This window comes from Hyperolius riggenbachi, chromosome 6, assembly GCF_040937935.1.
Source record: "Hyperolius riggenbachi isolate aHypRig1 chromosome 6, aHypRig1.pri, whole genome shotgun sequence".
Classification (NCBI taxonomy): domain Eukaryota; kingdom Metazoa; phylum Chordata; class Amphibia; order Anura; family Hyperoliidae; genus Hyperolius; species Hyperolius riggenbachi.
The window spans coordinates 349,954,493-349,979,248 of NC_090651.1; the positions used below are offsets into that span (position 1 = coordinate 349,954,493).

Here is a 24,756-nt window from a genome sequence, read left to right on the forward strand (position 1 = left end):
TGAAAACGCGCGTAAAAGCTTGGTACAAACGTTCCCATTCACTTGAATGGGAGCGTTTAACGCCAAGCCCCGAACGCTGGCAGCAAACGCTCTGCAAACGTCCGTCTGAACCAGCCCTTACTGTTGTGGGTATTATATTATCTTCTCGGACCACCATTGATGGTGGTGGGCGGGGGGAGATTTAGGGTAAGAGGGGTGGGGAGCACAGATGGATTAAAGTGGTGTGAAGCTCAGCATTTCTTTTTTGCTCTAAAAGATTATTTACCATAAAATCCAACACAAAAAATAAATATAGCAGAACAACATTCAAACAGTTAAACGCAGCACTTTGTTCTTCAGTGGAAAGCTCCTTGCTTCAGTGGAAAGCTTCTGGTCGCATCTGAAGATGTGATAACATTATCTTTTGTTTACATTCCTTTACCTGCTACATTCCTAGCTGTGCTGAAAATGAGCTGAGAAGTGATCACTAGATAGATTTTAATGTATAAATACAGCAGCTGTGCAAGAAAATGCGATGGCAGCTTTTAGAGTAGATAAATTATACTCTGGGAACTTGTAATTTGTAATATTACTTGTGCACAAAAACAAATACAGTAACTCCATGGATAATAATAAGTAGGAAAACACAGTTTTATCCCACTTTATGACGTAATAGGGCCCTAGGCAAGGTAGTAGATTTGGGGGCCCCTTGTGGTCCTTTTGGTATGCTGAAGTGGAGAAAGGTCAAAGATGGTGGTGGCAGGTAGGCCCTTGACACCCACTAGGCCCCAAGCACCTGCCTAGCCTGCCTGGTGGATGATCCTGCTCTGGGGAGTGGAAGAGGGTAGAGGAGTGGACTTGGTACAGGTAGTACGCTAGTACAGGGCCCAGAATTATCCGTCTTACATGGGGTCCGGTGTCAGTCCATGACGTGATGCTTTGTTGGGCTACAGGATGTTTAGGGATTGTGCCGGTGGTCAGAGCCGGGACAAGGTCCTCCAGCACCCAAGGCTGAGACACCAAAGTGCGCCCTCCATCCCCCCACCCCAGCCATCACACACTGATTACTATTAGACTAAGAGGGCCACAGGGCCCACAACCTCCCCAACACCTTAATATCTAGTTATCTGGCTTGCAGTCACTGCTATGTATCCCCTTTTCTTATTTCTTTCTGCTTCATACACAATTAGGAATGACAGCTGAATGAATTGTGCGCCCCCTCCTACACTGCGCCCTGAGGCTGGAGCTTCTCCAGCCTATGCCCTGGCCCGGCTCTGCCGGTGGTCCTGATGTCTCCTGTTATATCTCACCACAGGCCCAGCCGAATCCTGACAACGACACATCAGACCGCTTCCTGCAGAGGCTCCTCCTCCCCAACCCCATGTATCAGTATGTTCCCAACAAACCACTGGACTACTACACTTGCGCCTTCCGCCGCTCCAAGCTGCAGAGGTGAGTTGCTAACGCTACAACCGCCCCTGGCTAAAGGACCACTCCAACTATAACGTATGTCAGTGTACTGCGGATAGTGTCTGGCAGTTCCTCAGCTCTCTATGCTCCTGGGTTACCAGCTCTGCACATTACAAGAGGCTCTCCCTCCCCTGGCGGCATCCTCCATTGATTTTATATGGTGGAGAATGCAGCTGAAGGCGGAGGGACACCTAAACTCCAAGGTAGGGTGGGAAGAGTGCCAAGAATGATGGGAGGAGTCACCAAGAGGTAGAACGTAGAAGGAGCCACCATAACCCCCCTTTAACTTCAGAGACCTTTCCATAGCGATATACTGAATCTTAAAGAAAACATGTAATGTTATAAAAAAAAGAAAAAGTTTCACTAACTTGGGGGTTCTACCAGCCCCTGCAGCCAACCTGTGCCCACGCCGGTACTCAACGATCCTCTGGTCCCCCATCGAGCCTTGTAAAACTTGTAAAACTCCCGGCAACGGGAGCGCGAACGAGCGCTAGTAATGGTGGATGGGAGCAGCTGATTCACCACCTTCAGCTGCTGCTGGAAAAGAGGCCTAAGTGATTCGACTCCAAGCTGCATACAATTTGCATAACATTTGTATGTGGGCTTTATCTGAGTTTTCCAGCAATAACTTTGAGTTCCCTTCCCTACTAAAACCAGTTTGTTGCGATTCTACTTCAACGGTCCCCATACAGTGGAGCATATTTTCCAGTGGAAGTAGGCCTCACTTCCAGGTTAATCACGCACAACGGACTGCAGCTCTTGCGTCACCACGACGGGACCTTCCACACCGCGATCAATGTAATAGCCCCACAGGGCTGTCGCTGCTTCTGTGGCGGGATGCAGCAATGGAACGTACCATGGTAATTATGAAAGGGCCCTTAAATTTTCCTTTTTAGATGTCAATACTTGTGCCTTAGATTTTTTCAAAAATTGTGTTTTTTATACGATGTTGCGGCCTCCATAAAGGAGTTGTATCATTGTATTTGGAAAACAACCACATTAAAAATGTTTGGAAAATAAAAAATGTTTTTCCTCATCAGATTTCTGGGTAGCGAGAGTCACATGACCTACTTCACCAACACCCAGAGGAGCCGCATTGTGAGTAGAAATGAAGCACTCTGTATTCTTTCACTAGAGAGCCCCACCTCAGGTATCTCCGCCCCCCTCACATATCCCCTCTCCCTGCAGGTCTATGAGATCCTCGCACGCACTATCTACGGGAAGCGCAAGCATGCTGAGGTGGGCGTAGAGCGGATGCTGAAGGAAGGAATATATACAGCGGCCTTTCCCCTACACGAGGTAAGAGGACCTGTAACTGCATAGGAGTTGGGGTCGGGCAAAATTAATGTGAGGCCCCTTGTGTCTTTGCATTGTACTGACAGTAAACTTGTGACCTCTACAGTCCCTGACTTGTGAGGCCCCTAAAGAAATCGCCCAGTTTGATCCTATGGAAGCATCGGCCCTGACCGGAGTAGAGAAACCCAAAATTCCCTAAGGGCTCTTTCACACTACAGGCAGCGGTAAAAAGGCTAAAACGCTGCGTTTTGGCTGCAGGCGCTTTGACGCCAACACATTACTATCAATTGTAATGAGAAACGCCGCGGTCAGCCCTAAAAAAGCTCCTGGGAGCTTCAAAACACAACGCTCCAAAATGCAGCGTTAAGTGTGAAAGGTGAAATGAAAGTCTATGGACTTTCATTTTACCTTGGAAAATGGCAACTATGGCCATAGCGTTAAAACGCAGAAAAAGGCCTCTAGTGTGAAAGGGCCCTTATAAAAATTACAGAAAAAGAGTGTCAGCTCCTCGTCACACACAGTCATCTTTACTCTAGCCTAGGAAATCTCCCTTGAAGTCTACTCCAAAAACATCAGCTTGAATTTTGTTGAAATTCCACAAAAAGACCCAGTGACCCTGACAATCTGAATACTACGTTTTTTATGTAATACTGAAGTGACTCTGAATAAATAAAGTTAGATACTCACCTACTGTACGTAGAGGGATCTCATAGAGCCAGCCCAGTCCTCTCTCCGTGCCCTCAGTCCACCGCTGTCCCCCCTTGAAATTCCACATTTTTCGAGAGTCCTTGTGAAGGCTTTGGAAGTACTTGCATCATTCTGAGTGCTTTCAAAGATGAGCAGGTCCGTACTGCACATGGCCATGGACGAGTCTGGGTTCACACATGTGCAGTACAGACTTGCCTGTCTTCAGAAGCACTTGGTAACGTTAGTGCTTTTGAAGCCTTCTGAGGACTCCTGAAGGTGTGGAATTTCAACGCGTCGGGGGGTATTTGGGGGGCAGTGTTGTACTGAGAACACTATGGGATTCAGAGCCTTCCCTGTACATAAGTGAGTATCTAATTTTTTTCATGGTCACTTCAGATTCACTTTAACACAAGCCTGGGACAGACATCAATCTGGAGTACAGAGGTTCTCCAAAACTTGAGATAACTGGAGAAAATAAAGTAACTGGCAGAGCATTTGGTGAAAAATGACACCATAAAAAATGACACCATCAAATAATAAATGACATCATCAGAGCTTGCCATCATTGAAAACCACAGCGGTAGTTTCAGAGGTTCTAGAGGCTTGGGTCATCGTAAAGTGCTGTATTTCTTTACCCAATTAAAAGACCAATAGGAGGGCTTGAATGCTCAAAAAGGAGGGATCTCCACCTGACACCAGGGAACTTCCTCCTTCCAGTTTTGGGAACAGTAGATCTCCTCCTGGGTGAAACAAAGATAACCTGTGAATATGCTGTTCACCATCATCTGCTCTGTTTACATTTAAGTTTATTTGATAGTCAGTATAGAAAGATGGTGCTGATCTGGCCCTGATTTATTAGTAGTTCTCTTGCCACTTTATAGTAGTCAATACTTAATACCCAGGCTTAGTGGATGACTCCTGTTCGGCAAAGACCTTTTACCCAACAGATCCAGAGTAACTCAGGACCAGAGTGGTATTTCCTGAAGGCTTAAAATGAGCCTAACAATTCCAACAAATCCTCCCTCTATGCCTCTCGGCGTGATATAACAAGAGCTCAGGTGGTCATCATTGATGAAATGTCCCCTATCTTGCTTCCCCTAGGGTCCCTATGAGATGCCGGAGTATGAGGTGACCCCAGAAAGCCTGAACCCACGTCAAATCCTCTACCGTTACTGGTCTTGCTGGTCACGGTGGTACAAATACCAGCCACTGGACCACATCCGGGAGTATTTCGGAGAGAAGGTGGCTATATATTTTGCCTGGCTGGGTATGTCTCCTGTAATACCTTCTTCATTAAGTAATTGTTGCTGTAGCTGGTGGAAATGATGCCCAAGCAGACAATATACTTATTAATGTATGTCTATAGAATGCGATGACCATGCTGTTTGGAAGGGTGAATGTCATCTTCAGTATAATTCACTGAAGTCCTCCCCTTCCTCTCTAGGTTTCTACACTGCTTGGCTACTTCCTGCGGCCGTTGTTGGTACCTGTGTCTTCATCTCTGGTGTATTAACCATGGGGAGTAACACAGTCGCGTGAGTGTAGGCTCAGACAGCTACATCTTACTTGATTCCACCATGTTGTACAGGTGAGGGCATAACTGAAAATTGTACATTTACCCTTCAGGCAGGAGGTCTGTCAGAGTGGGAAGAAGTTCCTAATGTGTCCTCTGTGTGACACTTGCAAGAACTGGTATATATCTGAGATCTGTCCCATGGCTAAGGTAGGTGGAATCCAATCTTGTTGTTATGAAATATGCCTGTTATATGTCTGCCTGAGATTCCTAATGCTTCATATTATGAGTTTTTAGGTGGGGTACTTGTTTGACCACCCGGGAACCGTCTTCTTCAGTGTCTTTATGTCCTTCTGGGCAGTCACTTTTCTTGAGTATTGGAAGAGGAAGAATGCAACACTAGCCCATCATTGGGACTGCATGGACTTTCAGGAGGATGAGGTAAGATTGTAATCATCATAAGGGTGGATGTTTTTATGGATGACCACAAACTGACCAACTGTCAGGTCTTCAGGAAGTATGAGGAGAACTGTGTACATCCTAGCATGATGAGATGGCTAACCAGGATGGCTTTGGCAGGCAACACATTTAGGATCCCAAGCTATCCACAGTCCAGCAGAAAATATTAGAAGCACCTGGAACACCTCCTCCACTCTGCATCTTGGTGTCTCCTCATATTTCCGCATCTTGGTGTCTCCTCATATTTCCACATCTTGGTGTCTCCTCATATTTCCGCATCTTGGTGTCTCCTCATATTTCCGCATCTTGGTGTCTCCTCATATTTCCGCATCTTGGTGTCTCCTCATATTTCCGCATCTTGGTGTCTCCTCATATTTCCGCATCTTGGTGTCTCCTCATATTTCCGCATCTTGGTGTCTCCTCATATTTCTGCATCTTGATGTCTCCTCATTTATGTGTTACCAGGAAAGGCCACGCCCCGAATTTGCAGCAATGGCTCCACAGATGGAGCAGAACCCAGTGACCGGGGTGAAGGAACCGTACTTCCCAGAGAAAGATCGTCTGTCTCGAATCCTCACGGGATCCATGGTGATTGTGATCATGGTACGATTCCTGAATCCTCCACTGGATGATCCAGAAACATTATTATAAGTCTTGAAAAATGTGTCAAAGCATACTTTGGAGTCCCAGGACTTGGGGTTGTAAATGGGTAGCAATATCTGTGTGTATTGAATCAAAATTTAGTGAAAATTCTTACCGTGTCCTCAAGCACTAAATCTACCACAGCTCTTACCTTAAATACATGTATCCACAGGCTTATAAGGTATTTTTTATTTGCTGTTTTTGGGTAAGGACACCAATGGATGCCTATCATTCGAATAATCCAAATAGTGAGTAATCTGAACATTTGTATAGCGCTTTTCTCCTGTCAGACTCACAGCGCTCTAGAGGCCACCCTGCAGTGTTTGGGAGTCTTACCTTGAACTCCTTACTGAATAGGTACTGACCCTAGCCAGGTTTCGAACTCTGGTCGCCCATGTCAAAGGTGGCGCCCTTAATCAGTACACAATCTAGCCAACATTCGGAGATGTTGAAGCCAAAACTCTCCCCGGATTAATATCTGGCTGTTGCAAATGAGGGGAACAGTTATGCCTCTCCACTAATTGTGTGGAAATAAATACAGCTATTTCAAAATGACGTTTTAGGCAAGAGTACGAAAGATGAAATGGATGTGATTCTCATTAGAGGAAGCCTGGTCTGTCTTCTCACCATTTCTTCTCTCTGCAGCTGTGTGTGGTGATGATCTTCCTGGTGTCGGTGATCATGTATCGGGCAATTGTGAGCATGACCATTTATCACACAGGAAACAGCATCCTGATGACACAGGTGAGACAAGATGCCTCCCCATACAGTCCAAGCTCCTCCCACCATTGTATTGTCCAAAATATCCCCCAAATGCATCACAGCCAATCACACGCAGGGAGGGGCAATGCAGAAAACAGCATCCTAATGACACAGATGAGACAAGACGCCTCCCCATAAAATCCAAACTCCTCCCATCACTGTGTCAGATTGTCCTAAGTATCACAGCACATCAGATACAGGGAGGGGCGGTGCAGGAAACGGGCATCTAGCGAAACCCAACAGCATCCAAAATAGGCAATAATCAGCAATCTAACGAATTAGACTGCACTTTACTGATATTATACAATAAAATACTATACAACCTCCAGGCCCGGATTTACCTCACAGGAGCCTATAGGTACAGATGTCCTAGCACCCTAGACTTTGCCCTCCATGAACCTACAAACCCCCACCGAACCGCACCGCAAGTGTGCTGGCTGTCCCCGCTGTCACTCCTCCCTTACTTCCCTTGCCCATGATAGGTAGCTACTGGTGTCCCTTAGCATTAGGTAGTCAGAGGTACTCCTAGGATTAGGTAGCTAGAGATGCCCGACTGAAGGGAAATCTCATCAGTGGAATGCTGAGAGCTGGGTGAGTAACCCTTCATTTACGCTCTGCTTGGGACTCTGCATAGGGAAGGAGGGAGGGAGGCACTTGGGGAGGGAAGTGAGCCGCCTTTCCATCACCAGGCGCCTCTAGGCAAGTGCCTACACTGCCTTATGTTAAATCCAGCTCTGACAACCTCTAATTACAACACATTGTTAGTGTAACAAATAATATATGATCATAGGACGAACACATGGAGTGTAAGCTCTGCAGGTTTGTATTGTCAGGGTACAATAATGGGTAAGAGATAAAGTAGTATTAGAAGGGGTAATGCACGCTTATCATACACACAAATATGCTAATGTTAAAGGGAACCACAGATGAGAGGACTCTGGAGGCTGAGATGTCTGTTTCCTTTTAAACAATACACATTGCCTGGCTTTCTTGCTGATCCTCTGACTCTAATAAGCCATAGACCCCGAACAAGCATGCAGATCCGATGTCTACGACAAATCTTACAAGATTAGCTGCATGCTTGTTTTGGGGGACCCTACTGACCAGAAAGGGCTGCCAGACAACTGGTATTGTTTAAAAGGCAATCAATATGGCAGCCTCCATAGGTCTCACACCTCGGGTTCCTTTTAACAAGTCAGATCCAGCAGGAAGGAGGATTCCCAATTCACAAATACTGATATTTGGGTTCCGAGGACCAGTTTTGAGCAGTTCCTGGAAACACATCACGATTTGGAGTAATGATCCAGATTAGCTTTACACCTGGCTGTATAATCGGCATTATACGGTTCATCCCATGTGTCTGAAGGCTGCATCCCGATATCATATTTACAGTTTCACAGTTCATAAGAGGAATTACCGTACATCAGATAATCCAGCAACGTCACACTTCCTGGAGGGTGTATTGTGGATCAACAGGTCCTCTTCATCATGCAGAAACCATTTATGTCATAGTCAGGTTACACAAATAAGCATCCTGATCAGAGAAGGATTAACTTGAAATGGGGCCCTAGGCAAGATACCAAATTTGGTCCCCATTGTTGGTCATCTGGCTACTTTGGTAAGGTAAGAAGGTAGAATAAGAGAGGTTAGTCACTCAGTAGGTCTTATACTGTAATTACTCAGCACCCACTTCCTGTGTTATCACATCTCATCTACTCACTGGAGACACATGGGTTCTACTACAGTGCAAGGATGCTGGGAATTGCAATGTGACATCTTACTCTTCTTGTTCTGGGTGTCACATGGTCACACCTGACCTGATGGATCCGCCCACCAACAGCTAAACCCAGAGTGGAGAGGATAAGAGCTTCAGGGTTGTTTATGAAGCAAATCGGGCCCATTAATCAGGTGTCCTGTCCAACGTGTATACACTCTTTATACTCACTTACTACACTGATTACCAATTTACTATCTTCGGTTTTGGCGTTTTTTGAGCTGAAAATTGAATTTCCATCTTCACCAGTTCAGCTCCACATGTGGGTAGGATAAATGTCACAGGCATTCCACATTGACCAGATCAGAGCTGCTGTCGGTCACTCAGTTAGTGTGAGTGTGGAAAACAAGCAACAGAATACCGACCGTAAAAGTAAAGCAACTTGTGCTCAGTCAGTTTTTGGAAGCTTGCATACAGGGCCAGATCTTGCTACAATGGAGACCCCTGACAGTCCCCCCCCCCCCCCAACAGACCTGACCCCCTATCCCAAAAGTGGCATTAAGGACTCCTTTGTTGGTGCCAAAAGTCCCCCCAGCACTTCTGAGCCGGCGCCGCCCCCTTCCCTTTGCCAAGTCACTCCTCAACTTAAAGGGGCACTATGGTGAAAAAAAATTGTAAAATTTAAAATATGTCCAAACATGAACAAATAAAAAGTACGTTTTTCCAGAAAAAAATGAGCCATAAATTAGTTTTCTCCTATGTTGCTGTCACTTACAGTCAGTGGCGGCTCCAGGAATTTTTTTTAGGGAGTGCTATGCAGGTGCTGGACCAATTTCCGGGGTAGCTGACGACCTGCTCGCGCGCCGCGGCAAAAATGGGTGTGGCTACAGGCGGAAAATGGGCGTGGTCATGACCGGATGCGGGCGGGGCTAACTGTAATTTAAATTGAACCCAGGGTGAGAGTGATATGGAGGCTGCCATATTTATTTCCTTTTAAACAATTCTAGTTGCCTGGCAGCCCTGCTGATCTATTTGGCTGCAATAGTGAACTGAATTACACCAGAAACAAGCATGCAGCTAATCTTGTCAGTTCTGACAATATTGTCAGAAACCCCTGACCTGCTGCATGCTTGTTCAGGGTCTATGGTTGAAAGAATTAGAGGCAGAGGACCAACACGGCAGCCAGGCAGCTGGTATTGCTTAAAAGGAGATAAATATGGCAGCCTCAATATTATTCTCACCTCGGGTTCCCTTTAAAAGTGCAACGCAAAGACAGAGGGCCCAAGTTTTGGTGACCTTTTCCCCAGAAAATTCACATAATTGTGCAGGTTTTCTCAAGAAAATACACGTAATGTGAGCAGATTTGAACAAAAAACACGTTCAATAACCCCAATATGCACAATCGTTATCAGATATGACCCGAATATGCACAATCGTTATCAGATATGACCCCAATATGCACAATCGTTATCAGATATGACCCCAATATGCACAATCCTTATCAGATATGACCCCAATATGCACAATCCTCAGCAGATCTGACCACAATATGCACAATGCTCAGCAGATCTGACCCCAATATGCACAATCCTCAGCAGATCTGACCACAATATGCACAATGCTCAGCAGTTCTGACCACAATCAGCAGCACCACCTGAAAAAGAAAAGAAAAAAACATTTACTCACCTACAGTCAGAAGACCTCGTGTCCCAACCTTCTCCTCTCCAGACCACCTTGTGGTGTGCAGCTCCCATGATCCTCATCCTTCATGTGACTTCCTGCCTGTAGCCTGCATTACCCGGCGAGCAGGGCTACGGGAAAATGGCCGCCTGAAGCCCTCCACTGCAGACTCCAAGTCTGCAGAGCAGGGCTTCGGGCGTCCATCTTACCGTAGCCCTGCTCTGCTGCTTCGGGCTGCCGCTGTGAACTGACTCGGCGTCTCTTAGACGCCTGAAGTCAGTTCACGCCAGGGGGTGCTTGGACAATTCTAGGGGGTGCTTGAGCACCCCCCTGGCGCCGCCCATGCTTACAGTAGGTAGCAGGGCCGTATCTATTAAGAGGCACCCGTGGGCCGGTGCCATGGGCGGGTCCTCGGGGGGGGGGGGGGCGGGTGGCCACTGGTTCAAATAATAATACTTTTTTTTATTTTTTTTTCCCCTTATGACATTTTTTTTCTATCATTTACATTTTTTTTTTTTGGGGGGGGGGGGGGGGGGGGACCGCCGCTGCAGCAGCCAGCAGTTACAGTTCTTACTGTTTGCAAGCGCTCCCCCCCTGCCGCCACCATCCACAATGGTTTCCTCTGGTCACGTTCTCTGTGCGCTCTGACTGACTCTCATCGCACAGTGATGAGCCAGCCAGAGCAGGTGGAGCCACTTGCACGTACAGGGAGGGGGCGTGGCTTGACATTGAGTCTGAGACAGCAGGGCAAGCTATAAAATACATTGGCTTCCGATGCTCCGCCCCCCCCAGCCGACTAGCCGAGCCCGGGTAAAGTGACTCCTCCTCAGCTCCATTTTACATCACGCAGGAGGAGGACAGCAACACATGAGATGGTCGGGTCGGGAGTCACTCGATCGGGAGCCATGTGAAGCAGCTGCTGCAGCCCAGCCCCCAGCTACCCAGCCCAGCCAGCCAGCTAGGCAGACAGGTCACCCTCGCCCAGCCCAGGGTCACAGGCAGCAGGCCCCAGCCGCCCAGGCAGCACAGCAGGCCACCACCAGCTACCCCAGCCCAGGGTCACTTGCAGGCCCCAGCTGCCCAGGCAGCACAGCAGGCCACCACCAGACCAGGCGGTGGCATGCAGAGTTTCCCTCGCGCACCGGACTAGGTAAGATATTTGTTGTAGTCAAGTTCCTGGACAAATCTGCTGACATTATTGCTCGTATTTCTCATCAAATCTGCTGACATTATTGCTCGTATTTCTCATCAAATCTGCTGACGTTATTGCACGTATTTCTGATCAAATCTGCTGTCGTTATTGCTCGTATTTCTGATCAAATCTGCTGTCGTTATTGCTCGTATTTCTGATCAAATCTGCTGTCGTTATTGCTCGTATTTCTGATCAAATCTGCTGTCGTTATTGCTCGTATTTCTGATCAAATCTGCTGTCGTTATTGCTCGTATTTCTCATCAAATCTGCTGTCGTTATTGCTCGTATTTCTGATCAAATCTGCTGTCGTTATTGCACGTATTTCTGATCAAATCTGCTGTCGTTATTGCACGTATTTCTGATCAAATCTGCTGTCGTTATTGCTCATATTTCTGATCAAATCTGCTGTCGTTATTGCTCGTATTTCTGATCAAATCTGCTGTCGTTATTGCTCGTATTTCTGATCAAATCTGCTGTCGTTATTGCACGTATTTCTGATCAAATCTGCTGTCGTTATTGCACGTATTTCTGATCAAATCTGCTGTCGTTATTGCTCGTATTTCTGATCAAATCTGCTGACATTATTGCTCGTATTTCTCATCAAATCTGCTGACATTATTGCTCGTATTTCTCATCAAATCTGCTGTCGTTATTGCACGTATTTCTGATCAAATCTGCTGTCGTTATTGCTCGTATTTCTGATCAAATCTGCTGTCGTTATTGCACGTATTTCTGATCAAATCTGCTGTCGTTATTGCACGTATTTCTGATCAAATCTGCTGTCATTATTGCTCAAATCTGCTGACATTATTGCTCGTATTTCTGATCAAATCTGCTGTCGTTATTGCTCGTATTTCTGATCAAATCTGCTGACGTTATTGCACGTATTTCTGATCAAATCTGCTGTCGTTATTGCACGTATTTCTGATCAAATCTGCTGTCGTTATTGCTCGTATTTCTGATCAAATCTGCTGTCATTATTGCTCGTATTTCTCATCAAATCTGCTGTCGTTATTGCACGTATTTCTGATCAAATCTGCTGTCGTTATTGCACGTATTTCTGATCAAATCTGCTGTCGTTATTGCTCGTATTTCTGATCAAATCTGCTGTCGTTATTGCTCGTATTTCTGATCAAATCTGCTGTCATTATTGCTCGTATTTCTCATCAAATCTGCTGACGTTATTGCACGTATTTCTGATCAAATCTGCTGACGTTATTGCACGTATTTCTGATCAAATCTGCTGACGTTATTGCTCGTATTTCTGATCAAATCTGCTGACGTTATTGCACGTATTTCTCATCAAATCTGCTGTCGTTATTGCACGTATTTCTGATCAAATCTGCTGTCGTTATTGCACGTATTTCTGATCAAATCTGCTGACGTTATTGCACGTATTTCTCATCAAATCTGCTGTTGTTATTGCACGTATTTCTGATCAAATCTGCTGACGTTATTGCATGTATTTCTCATCAAATCTGCTGTCGTTATTGCACGTATTTCTGATCAAATCTGCTGACGTTATTGCACGTATTTCTGATCAAATCTGCTGACGTTATTGCTCGTATTTCTGATCAAATCTGCTGATGTTATTGCTCGTATTTCTGATCAAATCTGCTCACATTACGTGTATTTTCTTGAGAAAACCTGCACAATTATGTGAATTTTCTGGGGAAAGGGTCACCAACACTTGGGCCCACTGTCTTTGCGTTGCACTTTTAAAGGGAACCCAAGGTGAGAATAATATTTTAAGCAATACCAGTTGCCTGGCTGCCGTGCTGATCCTCTGCCTCTAATTCTTTCAACCACAGACCCTGAACAAGCATGCAGCAGGTCGGGGGTTTCTGACAATATTGTCCGAACTGACAAGATTAGCTCCATGCTTGTTTCTGGCGTAATTCAGTTCACTACTGCAGCCAAATAGATCAGCAGGGCCGACAGGCAACTAGTATTGTTTAAAGGGTCACTTAAGCCAAATAAAAAAAATGAGTTTTACTCACCTGGAGCTTCTACCAGCCCCCTGAAGCTGTCCAGTGCCCATGTAGACTCGCTCTGATGCTCCTGGCCCTGCCGGCAGCCACTTAAGGTTTCGGCGACAGGAGCAGACAGGCCGGGAACGCGAGTGATTCTTCGCATTCCTGGCCGTAATAGCGCCTTCTATGCTGTTATATGATATATGCTATATCAGCATAGAGGGCGCTATTACGGCCAGGAACGCGAAGAATCACTCGCGTTCCCGGCCTGTCGGCTCCTGTCGCCAGAACCGGAAGCAGGGCCAGGAGCATCAGAGCGAGTCTACGTGGGCACCGGACAGCTTCAGGGGGCTGGTAGAGGCCCCAGGTGAGTAAAACTATTTTTTATTTGGCTTAAGTGTCCCTTTAAAAGGAAATAAATATGGCAGCCTCCATATCACTCTCACCTCGGGTTCACTTTAAATTAGTTAGCTTTACCCTCATCCGGGCATGGCCACGCCCATTTTTGCAGCAGTGCGGTTATAGCCACAAAAATTGGTCCAGCACCTGCATAGCACCCCCCCCCCCCCCCCCCCAAAAAAAAAACCCTGGAGCCACCACTGACTGTACTTATACTAATTATTTATATAGCGCCAACATATTACGCAGTGCTGTACAGAGTATGTATTGTCTTGTCACTAACTGTCCCACAGAGGGGCTCACAATCTAATCCCTACCATAGTCATGTGCATGTAAGTATCGTAGTCTAGGGCCAATTTTTAGGGGAAGCCAATTAACTTATCTGTATTGTATGTTGTTGGGATGTGGGAGGAAACCGGAGTGTCTTAAGGAAACACACACAGACACAGGGAGAACATACAAACTCCTTGCAGATGTTGACCTGGATGGGATTTGAACCTGGAACCCAGCGCTGCAAGGCGAGAGCGCTAACCACTACGCCACCATGCTGCCATACTACTATACTGTATTGTACTGCCATCTTCAGCAGTACTTCACAGAGTATGTAGTCATGTCACTGACTATCCTCTGAGGAGCTTACAATCTAATTCTGCCATAGTCTAATGTCCTACCATATTATTTGTATTTGTATAGCACTGGCATCTTCTGCAGCACTTTGCAGAGAACAGCCATGTTCCTGACTTTTCTCAGGGGAGCTCACAATCTAATACCTACCACTATTTTGTGGGTGAGAACACTGGCTAATGTGTGGGGTTTTTTTTTGGGGGGGGGGGGGGGGGGGGACTTTTCCTACTTGCTTTTTTACGGTCACTTTACTCATACCCGGGGAGAAAACATGGCCCCACCGACTTTGGGCTGCACTCTTACTAGGAAATTTTAATTGACCACACCCACTGTGTTATGGACACGCCCACTGCATTCTGTGGCCACGCCCATTCTTCGCCGCGGCGCGCTTAGCGCGCCACCAACATCCTCCTCAGCGCGGGGGGGGGGGGGGGCGTCGTAGGTTTGGGGTGCCTAGGGGAGCCCAAACCCTAAATACAGCCCTGGTAGGTAGTAGAAATCTGACAGAAGTGACAGGTTTTGGACTAGTCCATCTCTTTATAGGGGATTCTCAGGGATTTATTTATTTTCAAAAGCACTTAGTGAATGGCAGTTGCTCTGTCTAACTGCCAAAAAACTGTGTAGTGAGCAGGGAAACTGGCCAGCATCATTGTTTAAATCCTTTTTAGGGAATATCTTTACAAAGAATAAAAGCCTTGCTGAGAATCCCCTATGAAGACATGGACTAGTCCAAAACCTGTAGCTTCTGTCAGATTTCTACTACCTACTGTAAGTGACAGCAACATGGGAGAAAAGTCATTTATGGCTCATTTTACTCTGGAAAAAACGTTCTTCTTATTTGTATATGTTTGCACATATTTTTAATTTTACACATTTTCACCATAGTGCCCCTTTAACTGTTTCTCCCCGGGGCCCCTGCAGTGTCTTTGGCAGAGTAGCCTCTCTCCGACTTCATGCGCCATAATAACGTGCGCCGGGTCACGGAGGAGAGGCGCCACTGTAAGCATGACGCGAGTACACAGAATAACGGACTGACAAAGCAGCGCGCCCGCCAGGACAGGTGAGACGCTACTCTACCGAATACTCTGCAGGGGCAACAATTGAGGGGAGATCTCGGGGGGCACAGCAGCAGGCTCGGGTCTCTGGGGCAATTGCCCAGCTTGCCCCTATGATGCCCTGCTTATATCTTACAGTGAGATGAAAAGTCAACTTTGAAAACGTTATATTAATATTGCAAACATATTTTCTTCAGCCCTAGAACATTAATAGCAGCCTTTTTGCCAGAATGGAATTTCATTTGTTTGGCAACTCCTCCCTCTAGTGGTGAGAAGTGGCACTACATTCACTTCACATATATTCACCGCTTGCCTTGCAATAAATAAATAAAAAAAAAACAGTAAGGTGCTCTAAAACCTGAAGAGAAAATAATCCTATGAGATAATGAATTGTATGTGTAGTACAGCTACTAGTACAGCTAACAAACAGAATATTAGTAGCAAAGTTTCATATTGTTTTTCAGTAAAGGAAGAGTTAAAAAACTTCAGTTCTTATCTATGCAAAAGAGCTTCTCTGAGCTCTCCAGCCACTGGGTCAAAAACAGTCCTGTTTTCTGAAGCACTTCAACAGCCAAGAAACAGTGAGAGACAGATTGAGATAAGGTTTTACTGCAGGAAAGGTCAAAGGGTCATTAGCTCTGCTTCGTTGTATAGCTTATCCACATAACGCCGATAGGCGGCGGCTGGTCGTTTGTGGATTTCCATGGAAACGAACGAGCAGCCGTTCCATGTCAGTTCACGGAGGGTGTCTCCGTGAACAGCCTGCGAGCCTCCGATCGCGGCTCGCAGGCTAAATGTAAACACGCGCCGTAAAGGAGATCGTCGATCCCCGGCCTCTGATTGGCTGAAGCCTATCAGAAGCGGCGCAGGACGGATCGCCGTCCTGTGCCGCCCATAGCAAGAGGGAGAGAGAGGGAAGGAGAGGGAGGGAGGAATAGCGCTGCAGAGGGGGGCTTTGAGGATCCCCCCACCCCCCCCGCTCGGCCACACAGAGCGGCGGTGATAAGACCCCCCCAGCAGGACATCCCCCTAGTGGGGAAAAAAGGGGGGGAAGTCTGCACGTCCTGTCTGCCACACGATCTGTGCTGCGGGCTGGAGAGCCCACGCAGCACAGATCTGGGAAAGCAGCCCCGGTCCTTAAGTGGTTAAAAGACAGAGTGTGGTTTTACAATTGTAAATATGACAGAATGATACAATGTTACAAAAAAAAAAAAAAAAAGAAAAAGCTATGTATCTGAAAATAAAAATGTGAGACTGTTTTCTTTGCTACTAATGTTCTATTCCTTATCCCTACTACACATACAATTCATTGCGTCTTACTTTTTTTATTCGCTTAAGGTATTCCTTAAGCTCCCTAGCAAGGATGGTCCCTCCATGGTGGAATTAGATCGGTACATTTTTAAGCTGCTTACATTGACATACAGAATTTGCATAGATAGAGTTATCAGGGGTGGGGGGTTGTGCGCAATATTGGTGGCGGAAGTGCGCAGAGCCGGTGAAGGTAAATTTACGCAGCGTCAGGCTCAACCATCCATAAACACAGTGTACATTTAGCGGCATTCCACCGTGAAGTGGCTAATGTAGGATATCAGGAAATAAAAAGAATACATTTGTGACAATCTTGCTGTGAGAAAGTTATTTAGAGAAGTATTAACTTTGGTACACAATCCTAAAATAACTCCAGAATAAAAAAAGTCTCACAATTACATTTTTGGCAGATAAACACAGATATTTACAGGATAGGCATTGGTACATTCGCACCCCCAATCCCCCCCCCCCCCCAAATTGCTGCCCTCTATCAGTACATGTCTTGTCTTACAGGCTGGAAATATCGCCAATATCAGCAGCACAATGGTGAACCTCATCCTCATTCTACTCATGAGCCAGGTCTACACCTCATTGGCTGAGAAGTTAACACGATGGGGTGAGTAGTGCGACAACCAGGTCCGGATTTACCTCACAGGAGCCTATAGGCACAGATGTCCTGGCACCTTAGACTTCCCCCACCATGAACCTACAAACTCCTGCTGAACCGCACCGCAAGTGTGCTGGCTATCCCAGCTGTCACTTCTCCCTGACTTTCCTTGCCTGTCACAGGTGCCCTTTAGTATTAGGTAGGCAGAAGTACCCTCAATAATAAGTAGCTAGAAGTGCCCCCAAGGTTTAGGCAGCTAGCTAGTGCAACCTCAGTATTATGTAGCTTGAGGTGTCCCTGACTGAAGGGAGATCTTTGTCAGTGGAATGCTGAGAGCTGGGTGAGTGACCTCTCATTTATGCTCTCATCAGGACTCTGCTTAGGGAAGGAGGGAGGGAGGCGCTTGGGTAGGGGAGTGAGCCGCCCTTCCATGATCAGGCGCCTGTAGGCACGTGCCAACCGTGCCTTATGGTAAATCCGGCCCTGGTGACAAGAGTGGGGGAGTGCATAATTACATAGTTTGGTTGAAAAAAAAAAAGAAATCAAATTCAACCAGGTAAAAAAAAACATTAGGTACCTTTCTATTCTGCACCCTAACATACTCCTCTTGATCCAAAGGAAGGCAAAAAAACCAAAAACCTTTAAAGACTTGGCCCAATTAGCCTTTGTAAGGGAAAACAATTCCTCCCCAACTCCAGAAGGCAATCAGATAAGTCTCTGGATCCACTCTGCTGGGAATTGCCTAGTAATTTTAGCTGAGGATGACGTTCAATGCAAGTAAAGCATCCAAGCCCTCTCTAAATGCAGATATAGAATTTGTCATAACTACCTCATGTAGTAATACATTCTACATTTGAACCACTCTTACTGTAAAGAACACTTTCTTAAAGTGAATGTTTACCGAATTAAAAAAAGAAAAGTCAGATACTCACCTAAGGAGAGGGAAGGCTCGGTCCTAATGAGCCTTCCCTCTCCTCTCCCGGTCCCGCGCAGGATCCCCCGTGGCAGTATTCGACCAGTTCGGTCAAATACTGCCACTTCCGCATGCCTTCGGGAGCTTTCGGAAGCCTTCGGGAGCACTCGGGCTCCCGACGACGCGGCCGCTCCATACTACGCATGCGCGAGTGCCCTCTATGACGCACTCGCGCGTACGTAGTATGGAGCGGCCCGTCATCGGAAGCTCGAGTGCTCCCGAAGACCTCCGAAGTCCCTGCGGCGGCAGACGCGAACGGGGGAGCCAGCGCAGCACCGAGGGCACCGGGAGAGGAGAGGGAAGGCTCATTAGGACCGAGCCTTCCCTCTCCTTAGGTGAGTATATGACTTTTTCTTTTTTAATCCGGTACCCATTGGCTTTAAATTGATGACAAAATCTTTTTTCCCTCATACGCAGATCATGTCCCCTTGGCCTTTGCACAAGCCTAGGGGCAAAAAGCTGATCTGCCAACCTCATGTATTACCCTCTGATGTATTTATACATGTTAATCAGGTCACCTCTCAGTTGTCTTTTTTTTCAAAGTTTGTCCAACCCTTCTTAGTAAGGGAGACCTTCCATCCCTCTGATTAATTTAGTTGTCCGTCTTTGTATCTGTTCAAGTATGTCAATGTCCTTCCAATAGAGTGGTGCCCAAAACTGTATTCCATACTCCAGATGTGGCCTCACCAGTCATTTATACAGAGCGAGTTGTATGCTAGCATCTCAGTATTTTATTTCCTGTTTATGCATGCCAGAATTTTATTTGCTATAGAAACTGCTGCTTGGCATTGAAAAGGGATGTTTAACTTGTTATCAACCAATATTCCCAAGTCCTTCTCCAAGTCTGATGTCCTCAGCTGTAAGCCATTATTTCATGTTGCTCTACTATTGGCTTGTCCAAAGGTGCATGACCTTACATTTATCTACATTAAATTTTATCTGTCTGCCCATATAGCCATGCTGTTGAGATCCTGTTGTAAAATGTCACTATCATGCTTAGGGCTTGATTCACAAAGCGGTGCTAACAGTTAGCACGCTGGTGAAAAGCCCTTTATCACGCCTAAACTCAGGTTAGGCATGATAAAAAGAAACTCGCGTGAAATGACCCCGCGCAAGCGCATCGCCCATTAAACCCTATGGGCGCTGCGCACAAAACTTTGCGCACGGGACTTTGCGCGCGATCAGCAGCACAAAGCGGTGATAACTCAGCTAGTGCAAAGGTTATCACGCCTAAAGTCTTTTAGGCGTGATAACTGGGTTATCACCGCTTTGTGAATCAGGCCCACAGTGTTGATAATTCTGTATAATTTTGTATCATCTGCATAGAAGGTGACATTACTCTGTATTCCATCTACTAGATCATTAATAAATGGATTGAAAAGGGTTAAACCTAGTACTGACCCTTGCAGGACCCCAGTGCAAACAGTTTTCCACAGGTCCGGCTTTACATCACAGGAGCCTATAGGCACAGATGTCCTGGCACCTTAGCCTTCACCCTCCATGAATGTACAAACCCCCCACTGAACTACACCGCAAATGTGCTGGCTGTCCCAGCTGTCACTTCTTCCTTACTTTCCTTGCCCATCATAGGCCCCAAACTCGTCAGTGGAATGCTAGGTGAATAGCCTCTCATTTACGCTCTGCTCAGGACTCTGCATAGGGAAGGAGGGAGGCACTGAGAGAGGGCAGTGAGCTGCCTTTCCATCATCATGCACCTGTAGGCATGTGCCTACAGTGCCTTATGGTAAATTGGGGCCTGGTTTCCCATTTTGAGTACGGTCAATTTTCCACCACTCTTTGCCTTCTGTTCCTTAAAGGGGTTCTCTTGTATTTTAAAAAAAAAGCTAAAACTGACACTTACCTGGGGCTTCTATCGGCCCCCTGCAGCTGTCCTGTCCCGCGTTGTCCTCCTCCAATGCTCCGTTCCCCGCCACCGGTAACCTACTAATTATTCGTCTAACTAGACGAATAGAACTGCGGCTGTGCAGCCGTGGCCGCGCTCAAGCTCGCTCCCACACGCGTCATCAGGAGCTTACAGAGCAGGTGCAGTACAAGAAAACTCTATCCACATACAAACATTTTCTCCTAGTCCCTGTATCTTCAACTTCTGCACCAGGCTATTGTGGGAAACAAGGCTGCAGGACCGGGACATTAGATTATAAGCTCCAGTGGTGCAAATAGGGACGTCTTATGTACTGAATAGAATGATAAATGAATGGAATTATTTCACACCCAGGAGGTCCCAGCAAGGGACATGATAAGCAGTGGTTTCCTGCTATGGGCACAAAATAACATTAAATGAGTCATGCACAAAGCAATCAAAATGTTCGTTTATCCCTGTTATTTTTTTTTTCATAATAACAATCAGAATAGAACAATCAAATGTGTTTTTTTCTTAATCAACAAACAAAAATGTCCTGTTTTTTTTTTTTTTTTAATATAATTTTCGATTGGTCATAGTGAAAAATTCTGATCAGTTTTTCAGAAAATTGAATGATGTAGGATAGATTGCAAATTTTTCTTCAATCTTTAAAAAAAAATATATCCAGCCATTGAATGTATTTCATACTCCCGATTTATAGGCCCAACCAATTTTTTTTTTTGAGTTTTTAATTTTTTTTTTTTGTGGGCACAATTTGGGAACAGTTTAGTGTATGATACATCGGTCAGACAAATTGCAATATATCAGAAAAATCTATTGTAATGCTCAAAGGAAAACAAAATATGACAAATTGTATCGTGTGGCTACCTTTATACGATTTATGATAGAAAAGGCCAGCATGTGTCTGTATGGCACATGTCTATCAACCCCTCCACAGCCTTCACTATGTCCTGTTATGACCCAGGCCATAGCTGCAGCGATCACCATCAAACAGCAGGAGATGCTGCTATATAAGCATGTATTTTATATGCAATCAGGGGCGTAGCAATAGGGGTTGCAGAGGTTGCGACCGCATCGGGGCCCATGGGCCAGAGGGGCCCCAAAGGGCCCTCCCTCAACTGCAGTATTAGCTCTCTACTGGTCCTGTGCTCATAATCATCACTTCTATAGATACTTTGAACAGTGGTAATCATTAACAAACTGTTCCCCATCCCCTTCTTGCACCTCTGACACTGTAGTTGCCATTGGCAGATTTTGGTGCGCCGTATCAATTGTTATTTATAGAATGCTTGGGGGCCCCATTGTAAAACTTGCATCGGGGCCCACAGCTCCTTAGCAATGCCACTGTATGCAACCCTTCTCCTGCTGCAGCAGTGTCCTGATATGACACAGCTCCTTGATATTGACCCCTCCCCCACATGGAGATAATAATATAATCCGATCATTTGTATAGCGCTTTTCTCCTGTTGGACTCAAAGCGCTCAAGAGCTGCAGCCACTGGGACGCGCTCAAGAGGCCACCCTGCAGTGTTAGGGAGTCTTGCCCTTAACTCCTTACTGAATAGGTACAGACCCTAGCCAGGACTCGAACCCTGGTCTCCCATGTCAAAGGCAGAGCCCTTAACCAGTACACTATCCAGCCACTAGATGGGTGTTCAGTAAGCCAGCACCTATTCAGTAAGGAGTCCTTGGGCTAGACTCCCTAACACTGCTACTGCCTACTGAGCGCACCCTAGTGGCTGCAGCTCAAGCAGCGCTTTGAGTCCAACAGGAGACAAGTGCAATATAAATGTTATTTATACAGGTATTTATTGTGCAGGAAGTAATCCCAATCTAGCAGTGTCTATGGAAGTTGTACTGAGTATGACATGCTGAGATTTGTAGTTCAGAAGAGTATGAAGTGGCTCAGGCAGTAAAGAAAATTAGTTAAACAGAGAAACTGACATAACACATGACACATAACACGTGTGTGCGACATGTAACACCCAGCTGTGTATCAGCAACACACACAGCACACATTGTGTCCATCTGTCCATCACACTTCACTGACTGTATAAGGGGCTCAGCGAGTGAGAGAGATGTGTGCAACATGGCCGACATCCTGCTAATAGCGTGTATATGTTCTTCAGGGCACTCTGATATCCTCTCATGTCCTGGACACATAGTGATAAGTAAATTTATCTCCCCAAAACTGGCCTTCTATGGTAGGTACATTAGCCTATGACTATGGCAGGATTAGATTGTGAGTCAGTGACATGACTATGTACTCTGTACAGTGCTACAGAAGATGTCAGTGCTATATAAATACATACTACTACTAATAATAATACAAATAATAGTAATACACTACAGTAGGAGATTAGACTGTGACTGTGGTAGGATTAAATTGTAGGCCCCTCTGAGGACAGTCAGTGACATGACTATGTACTCTGTAAAGTGCTACAGAAGAGGTCAGTGCTATATAAATACATAATAATAATATGGTAGGACATTAGACTATTACTATGGTAGAATTAGATTGTAAGCTACTCTGAGGACAGTCAGTGACATGACTATGTACAGTACTCTGTTAAGTCCTGCAGGAGATGTCAGTGCTACATAATAATAATAGCGAACATCTGTCTATGACGTTGGCAGGAAAATCAATGATTTTGGTTATTTTGCAACCCTTTATAGTTGCTAGTGTTACAATCTACACGTGTGTGGACCAGATGAGGTGGGGGTGAAGTTAGTTCAGGTTTTCTGCGTCACACAATATTGAGAAATCCAGCGGTGACAGCTGTGTATCCTGGATATCGAGCCTGCGGGTAGCTTTAGGGCGTCATGCACAGTATCTGGATTATAAACAGCACACAAACACACATGACTCTGTACAGTACATACTGTATTTTACTAGCAATTCTCTGCAGTGATCAGCGCTCTGCTGAAACTCACGCCATCATCGGCGTCTGAAAAATGCACCATTAAACGACATAGGAGGTGAATGGCGCCATTGGACCGCATTAGATGTGCCTTCGTGGTGAAACGCATACAAAAATGCATTACGAAAATATGTATGACAGCACAAAACCTTAAAGGGAGTCACAGTCTTTTTATTGTTTGTAAAGTAAATGACCTTATCTGTGTGCATTGGGACGTCTTCACATGGACTGTTAACCCCATAGTTACAAAGCTGCGCTAGCTCAAAAGACTGCAATCTTCTGGCGATCTACCACCATTCCGCCACAGTACAGATGCTGCACGACTTACCCAGATGGTGGCGTTCGGGTCAAGCGCTAAATGCGCGGGGTGTCAGTATTTCACACATCGCAGTTACACCAGTTACCAAGGTGAACTGTTAGTTGTTGGGGCTGAGTCTGTTGAAGAGGCACTGTAGTGACATATAGTAGAATGTAGTTAACCTGAACTGTTGCACAGGTCAGGAGGAAAATACAGATTAATCCACCCCGCATGTATTTAGAGAATTTAGCCTGTGTAATTCCCCCCTCATCTGTGACTAATCTCAGCTGTAATTTGATCCCTCAGCAGAGCAGCAAATTTGTAAACACAGGATGTTAACCCTTTGTCTGCATCCATGAAAGCAGGAAATAGACACACTGCAGATTTTTTATAGGATTTCTATAAGCTGGTTATTATGCCGTTGCTTATCCTTTAGATCAAGGAGGAGGTTCTGAGTTCAGGTCCACTTTAATTATTCAGGTTACCCAGTTTTAGTGTAATATTCCCAGTTTCAGCATCAGAAACACTTCCTATAGATTGCTGTATATTAGTATGTAGCCCCACCCTCCCAGTGATGTCACTGCCTAGGCTGATTAGATTAGAATGTCCCTATGCCCACCAATGCATTTTGAGAGACCAGGTGTATTTTGTACTGGCTTCGGCATTCTCTGAAACAAACATTCCGCAGTGGTGCACCTGACAGGATTAAAGATGTTGCCATCTGTGATACATTTCAGAATAAAAATCAGGGTGAGGAAACATTTTGCAATGGGCAAATCATTTATAAATATATATCATAAGAAAAAACAAGACCTGTTATTCATTATGTTGTTTTCACTACAGTTCCTCTTTAAATAATAGACATATTTTATTATAAATGCTTCTCCAGAGATTACAGACATAGAAGCATAGAGGACAGTAGAGCTGCGGTAATGCTGTGATGAGCCTGTAGGTGGCGCTCCTGCTGTTACACAGCTGCATAGAGAGAGTTCTGCAGAGTGTTTGTCAGTTTCTGAAGTTTCGCATTCTGGATGCATTCAGGTCTCAGCACTCATCTTGTCATTTTTAATGGATTTTTACACCCCTGTGTGAGGCGGCTACAGACTGGCCAATGTCAACACAGACAGGCCAACATCAACAAAGCGTTACTGTGACAGTTAAAGAGCAGAGGGTCCACTGCTTCATTCTGGACACAAAAAAGTGTCTCAGGACTGCATTTGTAAAAATCTGCTGATATTATTATTATTTATATAGCGTCAACACCTTCTGCAGCGTATGTACAGAGTATATTGTCTTGTCACTGACTGTGCTTCAGAGGGGCTC

General features: G+C 45.6%; 1 protein-coding gene across 3 annotated transcripts in view; it reads left to right on the forward strand.

Annotated features, from left to right (window-relative positions):
- The window catches only part of LOC137521836 (anoctamin-7-like), a 64,464-nt gene that overhangs the window by 11,069 nt on the left and 28,639 nt on the right, over positions 1–24,756 (forward strand). For all 3 annotated transcript variants that reach the window (XM_068241619.1, XM_068241620.1, XM_068241621.1), the window contains exons 6-15: positions 1,295–1,431; positions 2,490–2,547; positions 2,638–2,748; positions 4,534–4,699; positions 4,877–4,967; positions 5,059–5,155; positions 5,243–5,386; positions 5,870–6,007; positions 6,692–6,790; positions 17,267–17,369. In XM_068241619.1, the coding sequence (XP_068097720.1) occupies positions 1,295–1,431; positions 2,490–2,547; positions 2,638–2,748; positions 4,534–4,699; positions 4,877–4,967; positions 5,059–5,155; positions 5,243–5,386; positions 5,870–6,007; positions 6,692–6,790; positions 17,267–17,369 (1,144 nt within the window). The remainder of the gene's footprint in view (positions 1–1,294; positions 1,432–2,489; positions 2,548–2,637; positions 2,749–4,533; positions 4,700–4,876; positions 4,968–5,058; positions 5,156–5,242; positions 5,387–5,869; positions 6,008–6,691; positions 6,791–17,266; positions 17,370–24,756) is intronic.